Below are 19,161 nucleotides of genomic sequence, written 5' to 3'. Positions count from 1 at the left end.
TATATTTTATAGTTCGAAATTATAAATCCTTTATAACAAAAAATAAAATAATTATATTAATTTTATAAAAGTTTATTATTAACATTTATTTTATATTTACTTTTAAAAATCTGAGAAAAATTACTTTTTAATATTTTCTATAAATAATTTTTTCTAATTATTAATACAATTTATTACACTAATTTTTATAAAATTGAAATAAAAATTTTAAATATAAATTATAATATTTAAATTAAGTATATAAATTAGTTATATAATATATAAATTACTTTTTCTATAAAATTTAATTAATGTTTAATATATTTAAATAATTAAAAAATAATAAAAGTTAATATTTAATAAAATATAATTATCAAATATTAGTAAAAATATGTGAAAGCCTAAAATAAAAAATAAAGTTATATAAATATTATTATTATTCTTTTAAAAGAATATATTAATTAAAATATAAAATTATATTAAAATAAGAATATTATTTAAATAAATTACATAATAATATTGTATTAATTTTATTTAATAAAAAATACTTAAATATATATTGTTATTAAAAATATTATTATTATTATTATTATTATTATATTATTATTATTAATAATATTTTTATTATAAAAATTATTATTAAATTAATTTTTTATTAAATAATATATTTATATATTTTAATTTTTTATATAAATAAAATTATTATTATTACATTTTAATTAATAATATTTTTATAAACATTGAAATTTTATATTTATTTAAATTTATATATATATATATATTATTATATATTTCATAATTTAATATACAATTTTTTAATTTTCAATATTTTTTATATTTTTTGTATTAACTTTATTTAGATTATATTTAATAATTTTTTAATAATAATAAAATCTAAAAATAATTTTTAAAATGTTAATTATCAGAACTGTTAATCATTAAGTTTAAAAATTAAATGAAATAAGAAAAATTCCTTAAAAGCTTATATAATGTAATATATATATATATATATATTTATTATTCTAATTTATGAATATATTCATTTATTATTTTTTAAAATTTAGCTGAAAATGAAAAATTATTGAGTGTTGGAGTATAATAAAGAAATAATGTTATGCCTAAATCATTTGATGATAACAGCAGAATTGGATTTTCATAACGTATAATTTTATATGCTCCAATTGATTTTTTATTTTTACTGTAATTATTTTCAAAACTCAATCATTTTTCAATTAGTTTTTAAAATAATTACAGGAAAAATAAAACATACAACTTTAAAAAATAAATATTAAAAACAACATAATAATATAAAATTTTATATAAGATCCCGCATTAGATTCAAGCTGCTAATATAATGAAAATCATACATTAGTAAGAAATGATATATTAGGTAGAACAGCAAGAATATATGTCCACGATATTAATCATATGCATGATAGTAATAAAATATATTTTTTTATTAAAAAAATAAATTAAATAATATTTTATAAATAATTTTATTTCTAAAAATTAAATATAGCCCCTGAATTGTCTGAAGGATATTAATGGTGTATGTAATTTTAAAGACAAGCTTAATATAAAACCCCGAATATGGGATGGGTTCACAACGGAGATACTTTTTCTAAAAGAAATAATTACTTTAGAACTCTGGAAGATGCTATTCAATATTGCAAATAAATGGGTATAAAAGATAATTTTATTTATATATAAATAGAATTAATAATCTTAATTTTAATTTTTTTAAAGGTTATGGATATGAAGTTGATTACCCTAAATTTAGATATCATTCAAAAAAAAGTATTATAAATATGTGTACTTTTTAAAGAATTGTAATTAATTTAATTTAAATAGGTTATGCTGATAATATGAAATGGCCTGGACATGATGCTGAAGACCCAGACTAATGAATGAATTTGAATAATATATATATTAATATTAATTTTATTGATAAAATAAAAATATTAATTATATATTACATAAAAGTTTTAATATAAAAAAAATAATATAGAATGAAATTAAAAAATAAATAAATAATAATATTATCAAATAAATTATTTACTTCTTTTACTAAATTTAATATAAGATAATAAAAATCTTTAATAAATATAATATTATATATATATAATAATAAATTCAGCATATCCTTTCATCTTCCACTCCCCTATAATTATGTAAAGTCATAAATCTACAAATAGTCAAAGTTCCACTAATCAACATTACATAAGGAGCCGGTACTTCATAAATAGCGAGTAAAACAAGTGTAATAAAAACGAGTAAAGATGTTGTTATAAAATCTCCTTATCCAATATGAATCCATATTTAAATAGCAGTCGCAATAACAAATCCAACCGAAACACATTCTGCTCCCTTTAAAATACTTTGAACTTATGGATCTTTTCTATATTATCCCCAAATAGGCAAAAATCCTTAGATAAATAAAAATGTAGGCAAAAATGTAAAAGTAAAGGCAAAAATAGAACCAATAAACCCATATTCTAAAGTTCCAATATAATTTGCTATACTACTTACAGCAGGACCTGGAATCGCAGACGCAACCGAAAATCCATTATAAAATTGGGTTTAATTAATATTTTGGTTTGTAAATTAAATATCCAATAGTGAAATTCCTACATATCCTCCTCCAAAATATACAGAGCCAATATAAAAGAAATCAAAAATAAATTTTATAAACTCTGAATTAAACATAATCTAAATTAAAATCAAGCCTATTAAAATAAATACATATAATTATAACCCTTTATTTAAAAAGCCATTGTTTTAAAAGCGTTTATCTTCTGTAGAAGATATAACTGATTCATATGTGACTAAACTAGGCCTTGTGACAGAGTCAGAAAAAAATACATATCCTAAAAAACCTCCTAAAATTAGAATTATAACCATATAAAGAGGTTTTTAGTATTAAAAATATAGAATAATACTCATAAGTATAAAAAAGTAACATTTTTTATCAAAATTATGATATTATAAATACATTACGGAATTTTGCATTACTATTGCTACTGAACAACATGCAAATCCCTTAAATATTAGACTTATTTCGCAAGCAACTTAATAATTGTTTTCTTTTGTTGGATTTATGTAATTATTTAAATATCCCATAATTGTCATTAGAAAAGCACTTGGAAGTAAAAAAAATATACCTCCTAATAAACCTCCATAAACATTATTTGTTACTAATGATCCTATTAAATATTATTTTAAATTAAAATATTATTGCTTTGTTAAAAAAAACTTATACCAATAGTAATTATTATTTAAGAAACAGTTATTCCTGGTATAACAGAACATACTGCAACTAATTCTTAATAAATTTCTTAATCTACCCATTTAAGCTCATTAACAAACAATTCTTATATTACTGATGCTTAAACCATAGGACCTCCACTATTAAAAATCGTAACTTTGAATATGTATTTCATTAATTAAAGCAAAGTGATATTATTAATGTTAACCAATTTATTATTTTCAGAATTAAATATGCTTATATTGCTTTATTTATCAATTAGTTTATTTTAATTTGTTTATTCTGGATCGGAATTTAATTATTTTTATTCTTACATTTATATTTTTTTAAAAAAATTAATAAATAAAAAGTAAAGAAAATTAAATTAAATTAATAATTTTTTTTATTTAATATTTTTAAAATAAAAATAAATATATTACTTCACAAAATTTATAAAATAAAATAATTTTTAGTTAATTTATATATTAATTATATAAGATAATTAAATATATATATTTTTTTAAATTAAAAAAAAAATTAATATATTTTTCAAAAAATAAAATAATAATAATAATAATTGTAATATTTTTATATATATATTTTTTTTTAGCATTATAATTATTTATTTTTTAATATATCTTTTTAGTATAAATTTAAAATTAAATAAATATATTTTTATTAAAAATAATCTTTTATTTTAAATAAACATTATATAATTACTTTTATTGTCAAAAACATATATATTTTTTAATGTTCACAGATAAGTATTATAAAGATATTTGTTTTATTGTTGGAATTCCTTTATTAATGAAATTTTCTATTAGTTTTTTGAAAAACCATTTATTTTAGAATGAAAATACAATCTTAAAATCTACATATGCATGTATCGAACTCGGAGGTTCATCGATTAAATTAGGAGTAGGATTAAAAGAATATTGTAAAAACACTAAAAAATAGTCTTGTAGATTAATAGCAGGAAAAAATATATAAATAAATACTGAAACTCCTGAATAAAATTTATAACAAATTGAAGATTTTTTTATGAATGAAAAAATAGATTACATAGGAATCGCAAGTTTTGGACCTATATGCTTAGATTAAAGTTCTGATTAATACGGATATATAACAACAACTCCTAAAATAGCCTGGTAAAATTTTCCTATATTATAAAGAGTGAGCGAAGTGATAAGATACAATTCTAAAAATTCTATAGGATTTGATACAGATGTCAATTCAGCTGCTATTGCTGAATTTCATTTCGGTTTAAATTAATTTTAAAAAATATAAAACTATAAAAAAAAAAAATAGGAGGACATGATACTAAAAAATCATTAGCTTATATTACTATAGGAACTGGAGTTGGTGTAGGTCTAATCATTGATGGATAATGTGTACACGGTTTAACACATCCTGAAGGCGGTCATATTTTGGTAAAATTAAAAGAAGGTGATGAATACTAAGGGTATTGCAAAAAACATTAAACATGCGTTGAAGGAATGGTTTCCAACTTTGCTTTAGCATAAAGACTTAATATTTAAGAAAATTAATTAAAAAATGTTGATCATAAGCATGAAGTATGGGATTATACAGCTTATTATATAGCTCAATTATGTTTAAATTTAACTTTAATTTGCTCACCTGAAGTTATTGTGTTAGGAGGTGGAATTATGCATAAATAAGGTTTATTAGATAAAGTTCATAATTAATTCATTTAAATTTTAGCCTGTTATATTTAAAATGAAAAACTTAATAACAGTAATATTTTTTTTTTTAACTTTTTTTTAAATTAAAATAGATATTCACAAATATATTGTAAGACCCTTTTTCGAAAATTCAGGATTGATTGGAACGATGGTTATTTGATAATTATAGATATGTTAAATATTTATAAAAATTATTTTAAGCTAATATGGTAAAAATAATTATTATAAAATTTATTATAATAATAAAAATCTATTTTTAATAATATTATTTATATATTTAATAATTAAAACAAATAATATTTTAAATTTAATATATTTTTATTAAAAAAATGTTTCAATTCTTAATAAATACTCTTATATAATTAAAATATTTTAAAATTATTAACATATATGAATATATATTGTATATTTTAATTATCGATAACCTTAATTTCCTTTTTCTTATGTATTTATTACATGTATATTTTGACTAAAATATGGTTAAGTTTAAAATTTTAATAATAGTAAATTACGCAATTATAGCATTATTAACACATAAAATAAATAGTTAAAAATGATATTTAGTCTTTAAAAAATTGAATTATTAATTTTTGGGAAATTTCCTTATATACAGTGTTTGAAAAGCTATAAATGGCTTTTTTAGTAGGTCATTGTCTAAATTATACAAGGAAAAAAATACTTTTTGAGTCTTTATATTTACTGAATGGGGATTAAGAGTATTGAATATATAATTTAATTTTTATTGAGGATATTATAAGCATTAATTATAAAGGTGATTGTTTAGAAATTAATAAACTGTGTTGTTTTTTTGTTCAAATTTTTTTCGTTTTGAAAATATGAAGATTTTTATAGGTTAGTTATAAAAATATATTTGTATGTATAAACGATTTCTTAATTAATATGATAAATTGATAATTTATAATAATTTTAAATTTCTAATTAATTTTATTATTTTTTATTCAAAATATAATATAATTAAACAACAAATAATCTTTAATTATATATTAAATATATATTTAGATATTTCATCAAAATAAAATTAACTTGTTTCTTATTTCTTTATTATTCTTTAATTATTATGATTTTTGGTATTAATTATTTATAAATATAATCCATATTTATTTATTTTTTAATTTAAATTTAATTAATATGGGAAAAAAATATTTTAAATCAATAGATAAAAATATAAAATAGGAAATTAAATTAAAAAAATATTAAATTTAAAAATAATAATTTAAAATTTAGTTTAATTCTTAGAATAAAAATTAAATTAATGATAATTAATAATATATATATAAATAAATATTTGCTAAATAATTTATTATTATAGTATATATAAAGCATACTATAATAATAATTTTATATATTATATATATTTTTATAATATATTATTTTTTTATCTTTTCATAATATAAAATCATCTAGTGACTCCTTGCTTTAATTTAAAAAGGATTCAAATATGTCGCTTTTTGTAATTTCTTCGATGACTGCAATTGAGTTCAATAAAATTTCAAGTTCTCTCTTCATTTGTTTAATATTACTCTCCTTTAAATTTGATAGCAACTTTTAAGATGGAAATTTAGGTAATCTAATATTTTTAAACAAATTCTATATAGTAATATATAATTAATATATTTAAGAAAAAATGATTTCGAAAATCCAGCTTTATTTTCTTTAAAAAGCCTTAACTTTAAATAAAACTAATTTTTAATTAGGATTACCATCTTCAAAAAGTTCATTTTCTTGAATTATTTCAAAGCTTAAGAATTTAAAGGAAACATATTTATTTTAAATTTTTTATCCCAATTTAAATCTCTCTAATTTATTTAATTTTTTGACAATTTAGCTTTGAGATTTTTTTATTTATAAGATTTTTTTATCTAAAAAAGATTTTATTGATAAGCTTTCGCCTTTTTTATTTGATGAAATATTCCCTTCATCAGAAGTAGAATAATATGATATGGAATTATCAAAGTTATTCATTAAAAGAAATTCATCTTTACTAGAAGAAGGAGACTTAAATATTTTAGAATCCATTGTGAAATTTAGTATTTTGGTATTTTTTGTTAGATTTTAATGAAAAAAAGCTTATTCAGTTTGCCTTATCTTTTTTAAAATGCCTTAATTATTTTATTTTATAGATATATATTATATTATTAATATTGATTAATATTTAAATATTAATGTATTTATTTTTTATATATATCACTCTCGCGAAATTTGTCGGAAATTTATAATATATATAAATAATATATTTCTTCTAATTTCTAGAATGAATAAAAATATATTAATAGTTATATATTTATTAAAAATATAAGTTTTTTTAAGAATAAAAATTTTTAATCTTTGAATATTTTATATAAATAAATTACATATTTTATTATTTATCATTTTAAAATAAAATTATAATTATTAATAACATTTTTTTAAATAATAATCATTAGATTTTTTAAATTAGATTGTTTTTTTTTTGGAATTACATTTAAAATAAATAATTAAAAAACATTGTATTTTACAGACTAAATTATTGCTTTTAAATATTTAAATTTAAAATAATTTTTTCAAATAAATTAAAATAAATAATAATATATAGTTTAGAAGAAATTTCTATTCTTCTTTTTATTATTTTTAAATTAAAATTAATAAAAATTTTCATAAAAATTAAATTAATTTATTTTGGATGTTTTTCCTAATATTATATATTATTATTTTAAAATTTATATAAATTTTAGGAACAAATAATTAGTATGATTTTATATATAATTTTTTATAATTTTAAAAAGCTAAATTTAAAATTTTATAATGTTAATTTGTTTTTTTTATTTTACAATTTAAATTTATAAAATAAAAAAATACCGTAAAAAATAAGTTGAAATTTTACTTAAAATAAAAATTTATAAATTTTACAAAACTAAAATTTCTATTTATTTTTTTGCTTGTTTTTAAATATAGATTAAAAATCTTCTATTTTCCCTTTCTTTCTCAAATAGATGGATAAGAAGCACTATTACAAATGGCACAAGTATTTCCATCAGCCAAATATATATAACCATTTTCTCCCCAAAAAGTTCCCCAAGAATTTTTAATTTTCCAAGCATCAACTTTATCTTTTTGCACAAAACCAACCAACAAAACACCGTGGTCTAATTAATTTCCACATTCTTTCAAAACACCTTTACTGTAAAATTACCATTATTCAGCATCTACAGCAATCGAAACAGGTTATTTAGTTAAAGCAGTTTTAAGTTCATTACAGTTTCCTTAAGGAACATCAATGTATTTAGAAATTTTCACTTTTGAAAATTTAGATGTATCTTAGCAAATTCCATCAATAGCAGTGTATGGATAGTCTTTATTTGATGATAATCCTTTCTCAATAATGTATTAGAAACCGTAGTCCATTAAACCCCCATTACATCCTTCATTTCCGTAGGATTAAGAACAATCAATGAGTTCCTATTCGGATAAATTAATAGTTTAATCAGCTTTTTCAGCTAAAATAAGAGCAGATTCTACAGAACCAGTAGTAGAAAAAGCCCAACAAGAGCCACATTAACCTTAGTCTTTAAGTGCTGATACTTTGTTTTCAGATTACCAATCGAAATATGTGTTATTTGAGGGGGTGTGAATAGTTACTGGAGATACTTGTTTTATTTTTAAGTTCAAATATATTTATTTAAATTCTTCAGTAGTCAAATCCATAAATTAAGTAACTTCTTTGGTTGAGTCTCCTTTAATTCTTTATAAGTTTTCGGCAAATACTTAGATTCTGTACACCTCGAAATCAGTATCGGAATATTTTTTATTATATTTTTGTTTAAAATGAGTCCATTTGTTCATTAAATCGACATCAATTTCATGTGTAGGAGCTTTATGGTGAGAAAAAAAAAAAATGAAGTTGCAAAGAAAGCAACTCCTGATAATAAAAATAATAATGTTTTCTTCATAGTTTTATAATTTTTATAAATATTATTAATTAATAATTTATTTCTAAAAACATTATATTATTTTAAAAACAAAATAAATTCTTTTATTAATATTTTATAATATATTTTGTTCACTTTTAATTTATTTTTTTATATTTTGATGTAATTTAATAATATTTAATATGTATTTATTTTATAAATATAATGATATTAATTTTATTTTTATATATAATATAAGTCATTTGTAAAAAAAAAATATATTTAAATATATATATATTTTTTAATATTTATTATGATTATAATATAAATAAATTAATTCAAAAATTTATTAATTAAACAATAAAAATATATATAATAATTATATTATTTATTTTTATTAAGTAAATTGTTGATATATATATATATTTTAAATGTAAATTGTTTTAAATAAAATTAAGAAATTCATATTATTTTTATTTATTAATAAATATTAAAAATAAATATATTATATTTTTATAACTAAGTATTAAATAAAATTAAAAAACACAATTTTTTTTATATATTTTTTAAGAATATACAAATAATAAAATGAATAGAATATAAAAACAGATTTAATTTGAATTAATAAAAAATTATACATATAAAATACTAAAAAATAAAACAAACAATTTTAAAAAATCAAAAAATAATTTAAAATATAATCTTGTGAATTGAAATAATATAGTTAAATTATAGAATCATTATCAGATTATGATGAAAGAAAAGCTTAATATTAAACAATAAAAAAATTAGAAAATACTTTTTATAAAGTTAAAAAATAAAATTAAATAAAACGCTCTTTAACAAAAGATTTCCATAAAATCAATAAGAATTAATTAAAAAAAATAGCCTAGATAATATATATTAATAAAAAATCTAAAAAAATAATATATAAAATACATAAATATAAAAGATATAAAATAACTTTAAATCATCTGAAAATTTAGAATAATATAATAATTATGAAACAAAAATCAAATAAATAAAAAAAATTAAACATTAAGTATAACAATTTATTAAAAAATTAAATTAATAATAAAAAATTTTAATAAAAAAAAAAGACTTATTTTCAAAATTATGGATATATTATAAGAATTAAATGATTTTACCAATAAGAATAATATTATTTTATAAATAAATAAAAATGTATATTTAAAAAAAAAAATATATATAATAGTATATAGATATAAATATATATATATATATATATTATTTATATTTTTATTTTTATTTATTATTATTTATTATTTAATATATTATTTATCAAATATAATATTCATTTTTTAGATAGATTAAATTTATCTTTTGAAAAAAAAATTATAAAAATTTTTAATATATGAATCTACAATGCTGATTAGGGGAACTTTTTTTGAAATACAATAATAACTTGATTAATTTTAAGCAATAGTAAATATATTTATATTATAATTTTGAAATATAAAATATTTTAGATAACTTCAAAACTTAATAAAAATTAAATAAAAGTTTAAGATTTAAATTCTCCTTTACCTGAATAGATTATTTTTAATGAACCAATTACTCCTATTTTTACTTTATAATAACTTAATAGTACCTATTCGCCATAAAAATTATATAATTAAAATTCATTGGTGACCTTAACAAAAAGTTAAGTAGTCTAAAACAATTTATAATCTTTAAATACTAAAAAATAAAGTTTTATTTAAACAAAATCTAATTAGATAAGTATGCAATTATTTTGTATAATATAAAAAATAAAATTAAATTTGTCTATTTTAAGAATTATTTGTAATGAAGAAAAAGTTAAAAACATATTTTTAAGTCAAAATAAGTCATAATAATATGATATTTTTAATCCTTTTAATATATGTAAATAATAATCACAAAATGGTGAATAAGGATAAGACTAATATTTTTAATCATTATATTCTTCTTTTGAAGGTGATAAACCTATAAATAGTTAGTTATCTTATAATTTTTATTTAGAAGATTCTATTTTAAACAGTTAATAAATATGTACTGATAATATAAATTATATACCTATAAATAGAATATTAGACAAATATAATGAAAAATTTAAGAAAGTTCAACAAAAAGATTATTTATAATTTTTAGAAGTATTAAGTAATTTTATTTTTTAAAATTAATAATAAGTAAACTTATTTATATAAAATTTATTTTAGAAAATTATGAATAATGCATTCAAGAAGAAAAATCAATAAGAATTTAAAGTGTATTATATTTCAAAAAATAATTATTGATTGAAAGCAACAAATAATTGTAGAAAGAAAGAGAATTCATTTATAAATAATATTTAAATTGGATAAACATGAAATATTTAATTTAATCTAAAAAAGAATAAACACTTAAAAATAAAAATGAATTAGTAAATAATATTCTTTAAAGGAAAACAATTTGTAGAATTTGCGAAAAAGATATTACTTTATTTAAATTAAAAAAGCATTCTCTTATTTGTAAAGAAATTTATGATCTTAACACTTTTTTGAAAGTTTAATATATATAAATGAATCAAAGCATTTTTTATTTTTAATAATAAAACAGAGAATTCTAAGTTTAATAGGCTATATTGTTAAAATAAATAGAAAAAATAGAAAAAAATCAATAATATTAAGCTAAACTGGATGATAAAGCAAATTAATAAAATTAATTTAGACGAAATTCAAACTATATATAATTAACCCATATGCTAAAAAGTAAAAAGCAAAATTAACTCAGAAATAAAAAGAACAATTTAAATATGTAAAAAAGTTAATTAATTATAGAAACATAATATAAAAATTCAGATGATGACTCAAAAGAAATCAAAAGCAAATCAATCTAAAAAGAAACCAAACAATAATCATTAATAATTATAAAAGAAAATAATAGTGAATTAACCACTCCTGAATGCTGTTAAAAAACAATGAATTATTTAATACCTAATACAGATAAAATATAATAAAATCATAAATAAAAATCTTCTATAAATGAATAAAATTAAAAGAATTTATAAGTTACTAAAACTGAATTAGTTAATTGTACTCATAGCCATAATAATCCATAAGTAAGTAAAAATAACTTTTATAAAAGCCCTAAAAATTAATAAATAATGTAATAAATATTGACTAGGAATGCTTCAATCGAAATAGTTCAAACAAATCCAATAAATTAAAATTCTAATAATTAATAAGTTTCCTCAAATTCATTTTGCAAATTAATTTAACAAAATGATTTTATTGCAAATCCTGAGAATATTTAACAATAAATCATTTTTTCCCCTAATATTTAATAATTTAATTTAATAGGAAATGGCTTTTAAAATAATACTAACATAGAATAAAATAATCAAAAAAAGCAACGTTAGTAAAAATCAAATGTTAATTTTCTTAATTCATAAAGAAATGTTTCTTTTTCAGAATATAACGATTAAGTAGGAGAAATAACAACTTATGAAAATAGTAAAAAATGTAATATTTAATCATTTAAGTAGAATATTTTATAGCCAACAATAAATGATGGAAGGAGAAATAGTTTACCAGCAAATTTTCAAATAGGAATTATTTCAAATAATTAATTAAGTTTAAATATTGCTTAACTGTCAAATAATTTTGAAATTAAAATTAAATAACATTAAAAAAATTTATTATAAAAGAAAATTAGAATTATTAACCTTATTTAAGGATTAGAAAAAGCTTTTCTTACAAATAATTAAAATAAATTAACATAAAATAGTAAAATATATTATTCAGATAATTTATTTTAAATTTAAAAATAAGAAAAAGCGTAACTACTAAAGGAAAATGTGTAAAGAATAAATGTACTTTTAAAATAAATTTCTTAAAACTAATTTAAAACAAAAGTATAAGATATTTTAGAATAATTTAATGTAATATATATATATAAATATATATAATATATATATATATATATATATATATATATATATATATATATATATATATTTATATATTTATCTATTTTAAAATTTTTAAGAAAAGATAAGAAATTATTTAAGAAACTGAAAAATTAGAAAAGTAATTACAAAATACATTGAATATAAAATTAAATTTACAAAGTTAAGAAAGCGATAATTCTTCAAATACAAATTCTCCTTTAATAAGTGAAGGTTCTTAAAGAAAATTGTGCAAAAGTAACACATTAATAATAAATAATAAGCCTAAAGTCCTGTCAAAATATAGTAAATTTAGAGAAGACTTAAATTCGAGTTCGAGTTTAAATAGTCTAATAACATCAGAAAAATCGGAAAACAATAGCAACGTGAACGTAGAAATTTAAAAAAATAAATAAAGTGTAAGTAGATTTAAAAGAAACTCCTGTATGGAAGAGAAAAATTTTTATTTTGATAAAATGCTTAATAAGCAAATAGAATTAGAGGAAAATTTTTAAATAGATTCATCTGATCACAAATAAAAAAATACTGATTATTATTCTGATGGAGAACTTAAAAATATTTATTAATTAAATAATTAACACTTAAATAATTAAGAAGAGTATTTTTTTTAAAAAAAATATATTTATTTTCATTTTTTTTCTAAGAATTGGTAAAATTAACATATAAGATTTTGATTTTCTAAAATTGGTAAGTAAAGGAGCTTTTGGACGTGTTTGGATTGTCAAAAAGAAAAATACGGAAGACATATATGCAATGAAAATAATAAACTTTGCAGAAAAAATGAATAAAAATCACCTTAATTCTTTAAAAAAGAAAATGATATACTTTCTAAAGTATAGGGTGATTATGTTGTAAAGGCTGTATATTCTTTCACTTATGAGTCTTATATTTGTTTTGTTATGGAATATATGATTGGCGGAGATCTAGGTTCTATTATTTAGAGTTATGGCGTATTATAAGAATATGTAGCTAGATTTTATATATGTGAAATTATATAAGCAGTTTAAAGCTTGCATTAAATAGGTAACGTAAATTTTAATATAATTATTTATTTTTTGCTTTTTAAATAAAAAAAGGAATTATACATAGAGATTTAAAACCGGATAATTTATTATTAGATTCTTAAGGACATTTAAAATTGACTGATTTTGGTCTTTCTGATATGGGTTTATAGAGAAGAAATAAATATGAGATAAAACAATAAAGAAGAGATGATTTAAAAATGCTTAATTTTTCTAAAGAAAAAAATAAAGAAGAATAATTTAGTTAAGAAAATTTACTTAAGAATAAAAGCGATTTATTAGAAATGAAAAAAAATTTGGATAATCTGCATTTAAAAAAAATGATTCATGTACAAAATAATAAAAAACCGAGAATCATCGGAACTCCAGATTATATTGCGCCTGAAATTTTAAATGGGAAAGGATTGAAAAACTCTGCATGTGATTGGTGGAGTGTTGGTGTTATTTTGTTTGAAATGTTAATTGGTACATTTTTTAATTTAACAAAAAATAATAATAAATATATATAAAGGTATACCACCATTTAATGACGATTCAGTAGAAAAAATATTCGATAATATCAATAATAATAGAATTCCTTGGGATGATATACCTGTAGGTAATAAAGAAGATTAAATAAGTGAAAATGCTATAAATTTATTAAAGGGGATTCTAGAACCAAATCCTGATAAAAGATTCGGAGTAAAAGAAATTAAAAAGCATCCATTTTTTAAAGATGTAAATTGGTTAAATCTATCAAAAACACCACCTCCTATAGTCCCTCAAGTCAAAAATTTGTTTGATACTTCTAATTTTATGAAAGGAATTATATTCATAGAAGGAGAATAAACGGACCCTTTTTTTGGTTTACCTTAAAAAACTGAATAAATGAATGAGGCTAAAAAAATGCTTAATTAATAAAGATTTTAAGTAAAAAGATATGATGTTTTATTTTAAGAAAATTAAAAGCAAGTGGATTAAATTGATGAATAAATGTAATTTGATTTAATTATTATTTAATTTTTATTTTAATTTTTTAAATAAAAGAAATGAAATAATGTAATAAATGTAGAAAAATCAATAAGAAATATAAAATTTAGAAATTAATTACAAAGATGAAAAAATTGAAAATAATTTTTTTTGAAATTCGATTCTCTAGTATTATATCTTTTTAAAATAAAAAAAAAATTAAGAAATAAATTTAGTAATCTTAAAAATAAATAATTATAAATTATTAAAATAAATAATTTTAAATTATTAAAATAAATATTTTTTATTTATTATTTTTTGAGTTTTAAAACTAAGTTAATATTCGAATGAAAATATATATAGCACAAAATGCTTTAATTTAAATAATAAATTAATAATATTTTTTATTTCTATTTTATTTTTATTGAATTATATCATCATATCAATTTTTTAACGCACCAAGAGGTAAAATTATTGTACCATATGTTTAATTTAAAATTTCTGCAATGCCAATATAGATAGCTAATAAGCCACAGAAAATACCATCTACACCAGCTGCTCTCTAAAGTATAGCATTTTAAGCATAAAAATGAATTGACAGAAGCATGAAAAGAATAAAAAGTGTGAAAAACAATATTTTGAGTGCTCTATTTGATCTTTTTAATGTCGCAATTAGCATTCCTAAAGTAAAAATTCCCCATATTAGCATGTAAGTTCCCATAGAATTATTATTTGCAGCCACTACTGCTCCTGTTTTTGGTAAAAGTAATAATCCAATAAGACTTATCCAGAAAGATCCATAAGAAATAAATGCGATAGAACCAAATAGATTGTTTTTTTTCCATTCCATAATTCCAGCAATAAGTTGAGCTATCCCTCCGTAAAAAATACCCATTCCCATAATCATTGAGTCAAATTCATAAAATCCTACATTATGTACATTCAATAAAAATGTTGTCAAACCAAACCCTAATAAACCTAAAGGACCTGGATTTGATGTTGTGTCTTTTAATTCTATTTGAGTTTTTCCTTTAGAGAGACTTTCAAGATCAATTATATATTTCATTTCTTTATGTCGTATTTATTCTAAATTAGAAACCAATTAGAATAAGTTAGTCTCTGTCTTTTAAAGCTCAGGAGAGACTTTTTAATCACTATTTAACTCAATACCTCCTAGTTAACCACTCATATTTTTTAAAAATATCTTTTATATTTAAATTAGTAAAATATAAGTAAATATTTATAAATAATTTTTAATATATAAATTAATAAAATTTTTATCATAAATCAAATATTAAAGATTTCGCATATATTAAATTTAATAAAATTTTAATTAATTTCTTTTATTAAGTATTTTATAAAATAGATGATAAGTTTTTATTTTATTTTCTTAAAATCTTTTGTATCACAATTTTTTTATTTATTTTTTTAAAAAAAAAAAAATTTTCTTTTATGAAAATAAATTTATTTAACTTCTAAACATTTGTTTTAATAATATGATCATAAACATTAATTTATACATAAGTTTATAAAAAAAAATATATATAATCAAAATATCTAGAAAATAGTTTCTTTTTTTTAAAAAATAAATTCAAAATAAATAATTTTAAATATAATTATATATATATATATAAATAACTACTATTTTTTAGTATAAAAAATATAATATCATTAAAAGAGCCATATAAAATAATTAAAAATAAACAAAAAATTGCTAATATTATCTCTTTTACTTTATCTAAATTAAGAGAACATCTAATATAAAAATAAACTGCTAATATTATTTATTAAATGACTTTTATGATTTTAAAATAAGATGGAGAAAATAAATATTTGTGATTTTTTCACAAAATTTGAAGTATAAGAAGTTAGTGATGCTATATTTGATTAAATAGACACGGAAAAAATTCTAAAAAAAAGAATGGAAAAATGCTGCTCTGATTGTCTGATGAAAATGAATTTATTATAAAAGTAAAATTTTTATAAATAATATAGAATAATAATGATACGAGATGGTTAATTTTTTTTAAAAAAAGATAATTAATAAAAAGGTTTAAAATTAAATAAATTTTCAATTCTTTAAATATTAAAAAATTTTAAATAAATTTTTATTTCTTTTATAAAATAAGAAAAAAAATAATAAAAAAAATAAATAAATTTTTAAATAAACTAAGAAAAAATTAAAATTAAAAAAACAATTAAATATATAATATTTTTAACCCAAAATTTTAATAAATTACAATTATTTAAAATTTTGATATTATTGTTAATTCTTCAATTAAATATATATGCATAATTTAATAAAACTCATATTCAAAAACAAATATATTATATTTTTATATTTAAAATAAATATGTAGAAAAACTTTTTTTTATAATTCTATATTCAATTGAAAAAATTGAATTTAAAATTAAATTTTACAAAAACAAATACATAAAAGAATACTAAATAATAAAATCAAGTTAGTTTTTAAAATTTTATTATCATATTTAATAATATATTTAAAAAATATTGGATAATAATAAAAAATACATTTGAATATATTCTAATTAATTTTAATAAGATAATAACTTAACAATTAATTAAAATTATTTTAAATTAAAATTAATAATTAATAAAATATATTTTGAAATAAATTAAAAATAAATTTATAAATAAAATAATTTAATATTAAACTTGGATAAACTAATTTTTTTAAAAAAAATTTCTTCGATTTAATTTCTATTTATAAATAATAAGTCTATGTATTCCAAATTTAATAATTGTAATTTTTTTATGTCCTTAATTTTTTATTATAGCATATATTGTTTTTATATTATAATTTAAATTATTATTCAATTTTAATTTAAAAAAATTAACTTAAAGCAATAGTATTTACTAAAACTTAAAAAAAAATTAAAAGAATCAATTTAATAAATTATCATAAGTTTCTTTTTTATTCTAAATATTATTTTTAAATAAAATTTTATATAAACTTCTAAGCTAATATTATTTTAAATACATTTAATTAAATATAAATATAAATATATTTTTATAAAATAATTAATATTTATTAGAAATTAAAAAAATATAAAATAAAATTAGTTTTATATATTGCTTTCTCTTTCGCTTTGTTTTCAAATTTAAATTTAGAGAAAAATTTATAAAAAATATGTTAAGTAATAAATTCGAGTATAAATTATTAGAGATACTTTATTTAATAAAATAAACGTTAATAAAAATGGATTTTTTTTAAAAAAAGAATGGAAAAGTGTTCATTCTATATAAAAAGTAAAAAAATGAATAAAAATTATTATTTAATGCTATTGATAATAATAATATTTTTTTTTTTTTTTTTAATTAAAATATTTATTTATAATAATTTTTTTATTTATAATAATTAATTTTTTTTAAACATATATAAAAAAAACTAAAAATAAATAAAAAAAAAAAATCTAATCTTTAAAATGGAATAAATTAAAGAAAAAGAAAAATTGTTATATCTTCATAATCTTCTGAAGATTTAAAACTACTTATTTAATAATTTATCTCCTAGACATTATCATAAGTTTTTATTATTTAAAATTTTTTATTTTAATTGTTTTTTATGTTGTTAATTAATTAAAATTCATTATTTCATTAAACTAATATATATAATTTTTTATAATTATAAATTATATATTTTTATTTTAATATTATAATATTTTTATTTTTTTACACTTATTATTTTTATTTTGCAAACTAAAAACCTATAATCAAGTAATTATATGGATTTTATTTATTAAATTTCAAAACTTTATATGATTTTTATCTATATTTTAATTAAAATAAATACTTAAAAAAAAATATGAATATAAAAATATTTTTATTTTATCGACATCATAATATTAGTTATAACATTTAAATAAAAGCAAAAAGCAATAGTTAATTTTATTAAAAAAAAATGATAATAATTTAGTTGATAATATTTACTTTTTTTGTAAAAAATTATAAAAATTAATACAATTAGTATATTTTAATATTTAAACATTTATATTTATTTTTTTAAGTATATATATATATAAAATTAGATTTATTTTTTATTTTAATAAATATTATTTATTTATATTTATATATTTATTTATTTTTATTTTTAATATCAAATATATAAATATATTTATATTCATTTGTTAATTTTTATAAATATAATTCAAATAGTAAATACATAAAAATATTTATATTGTGTATTTATAGGTTATATAAATATTTGATTTGAGTAATTTTAGATTATATATATTTAAATTATGTATAGTTTATAAATTTATTGGAAAAAAATAAATAAATAATATTTTAAATAAAAAATTCAATAATATATTTGTAAAATAAAAATATATATATTTTTAAATTAATTAAAGGTTATATATACATTATAATAGGGTTTTTATAGGTTATAAATATATTTGGATAAAAT

The 19,161-nt window shown here is 16.5% G+C and overlaps 6 protein-coding genes across 6 annotated transcripts, besides 31 other annotated features; 3 read left to right on the top strand and 3 right to left on the bottom strand. All coding sequences in view use genetic code 6, as the record gives it.

Moving 5' to 3' along the window:
* Positions 1–206: 206 nt before the first annotated feature.
* Positions 207–244: a microsatellite.
* A 285-nt stretch (positions 245–529) lies between these two features.
* Positions 530–565: a microsatellite.
* Positions 532–656: a microsatellite.
* Positions 536–645: a microsatellite.
* Positions 552–621: a microsatellite.
* Positions 576–700: a microsatellite.
* Positions 583–715: a microsatellite.
* Positions 616–674: a microsatellite.
* A 176-nt stretch (positions 716–891) lies between the features above and the next one.
* Positions 892–1,886, top strand: IMG5_002980 (hypothetical protein; the record flags this gene model as incomplete). Its single annotated transcript, XM_004039982.1, has 6 exons — positions 892–970; positions 1,044–1,139; positions 1,304–1,417; positions 1,499–1,660; positions 1,726–1,776; positions 1,831–1,886. The coding sequence occupies 6 exons, from the start codon at positions 892–894 to the stop codon at positions 1,884–1,886; spliced, it is 558 nt and encodes a 185-aa protein (XP_004040030.1).
* Positions 1,887–2,112: 226 nt separating this feature from the next.
* Positions 2,113–3,419, bottom strand: IMG5_002970 (hypothetical protein; the record flags this gene model as incomplete). The annotated part of the gene is made up of 2 exons (XM_004039981.1): positions 2,113–3,182; positions 3,239–3,419. The coding sequence occupies 2 exons, from the start codon at positions 3,417–3,419 to the stop codon at positions 2,113–2,115; spliced, it is 1,251 nt and encodes a 416-aa protein (XP_004040029.1).
* Positions 2,416–2,454: a microsatellite.
* An 845-nt stretch (positions 3,420–4,264) lies between the features above and the next one.
* On the top strand, positions 4,265–5,086 carry IMG5_002960 (hypothetical protein; the record flags this gene model as incomplete). The annotated part of the gene is made up of 3 exons (XM_004039980.1): positions 4,265–4,484; positions 4,532–4,903; positions 5,019–5,086. 3 exons carry the CDS (start codon positions 4,265–4,267, stop codon positions 5,084–5,086), a joined length of 660 nt encoding a protein of 219 aa, XP_004040028.1.
* Positions 5,087–5,839: 753 nt separating this feature from the next.
* Positions 5,840–5,874: a microsatellite.
* Positions 5,875–6,123: 249 nt separating this feature from the next.
* Positions 6,124–6,166: a microsatellite.
* Positions 6,167–6,272: 106 nt separating this feature from the next.
* Positions 6,273–6,322: a microsatellite.
* Positions 6,284–6,326: a microsatellite.
* Positions 6,327–7,765: 1,439 nt separating this feature from the next.
* Positions 7,766–8,876, bottom strand: IMG5_002950 (papain family cysteine protease, putative; the record flags this gene model as incomplete). The annotated part of the gene is made up of 1 exon (XM_004039979.1): positions 7,766–8,876. A coding segment is annotated over one exon (966 nt), but the record flags the coding sequence as incomplete, so codon positions are not given.
* Positions 8,877–9,000: 124 nt separating this feature from the next.
* Positions 9,001–9,089: a microsatellite.
* Positions 9,090–9,480: 391 nt separating this feature from the next.
* Positions 9,481–9,527: a microsatellite.
* A 431-nt stretch (positions 9,528–9,958) lies between these two features.
* Positions 9,959–10,008: a microsatellite.
* Positions 10,009–10,034: 26 nt separating this feature from the next.
* Positions 10,035–10,089: a microsatellite.
* Positions 10,078–10,119: a microsatellite.
* Positions 10,078–10,134: a microsatellite.
* A 2,604-nt stretch (positions 10,135–12,738) lies between these two features.
* Positions 12,739–12,819: a microsatellite.
* Positions 12,820–13,302: 483 nt separating this feature from the next.
* Positions 13,303–14,911, top strand: IMG5_002940 (protein kinase domain protein). Its single transcript, XM_004039978.1, has 4 exons — positions 13,303–13,785; positions 13,839–14,249; positions 14,296–14,758; positions 14,811–14,911. The coding sequence occupies exons 1-4, from the start codon at positions 13,662–13,664 to the stop codon at positions 14,905–14,907; spliced, it is 1,095 nt and encodes a 364-aa protein (XP_004040026.1). The 5' UTR covers positions 13,303–13,661; the 3' UTR covers positions 14,908–14,911.
* Positions 14,016–14,052: a microsatellite.
* Positions 14,767–14,800: a microsatellite.
* Positions 14,912–14,976: 65 nt separating the features above from the next.
* Positions 14,977–15,037: a microsatellite.
* A 122-nt stretch (positions 15,038–15,159) lies between these two features.
* IMG5_002930 (hypothetical protein) lies at positions 15,160–15,921 on the bottom strand (the record flags this gene model as incomplete). Its single annotated transcript, XM_004039977.1, has 1 exon — positions 15,160–15,921. The coding sequence occupies one exon, from the start codon at positions 15,919–15,921 to the stop codon at positions 15,175–15,177; it is 747 nt and encodes a 248-aa protein (XP_004040025.1). The 3' UTR covers positions 15,160–15,174.
* A 932-nt stretch (positions 15,922–16,853) lies between these two features.
* Positions 16,854–16,889: a microsatellite.
* Positions 16,890–17,744: 855 nt separating this feature from the next.
* Positions 17,745–17,783: a microsatellite.
* Positions 17,784–18,077: 294 nt separating this feature from the next.
* Positions 18,078–18,122: a microsatellite.
* Positions 18,080–18,124: a microsatellite.
* Positions 18,123–18,161: a microsatellite.
* A 195-nt stretch (positions 18,162–18,356) lies between these two features.
* Positions 18,357–18,424: a microsatellite.
* Positions 18,425–18,781: 357 nt separating this feature from the next.
* Positions 18,782–18,850: a microsatellite.
* Positions 18,803–18,841: a microsatellite.
* Positions 18,851–19,161: the final 311 nt, after the last annotated feature.

This window comes from Ichthyophthirius multifiliis (assembly GCF_000220395.1).
Source record: "Ichthyophthirius multifiliis unplaced genomic scaffold scaff_1120509249423, whole genome shotgun sequence".
Lineage (NCBI taxonomy): Eukaryota > Ciliophora > Oligohymenophorea > Hymenostomatida > Ichthyophthirius > Ichthyophthirius multifiliis.
This window is presented reverse-complemented; position numbering and strand designations above follow the sequence as displayed.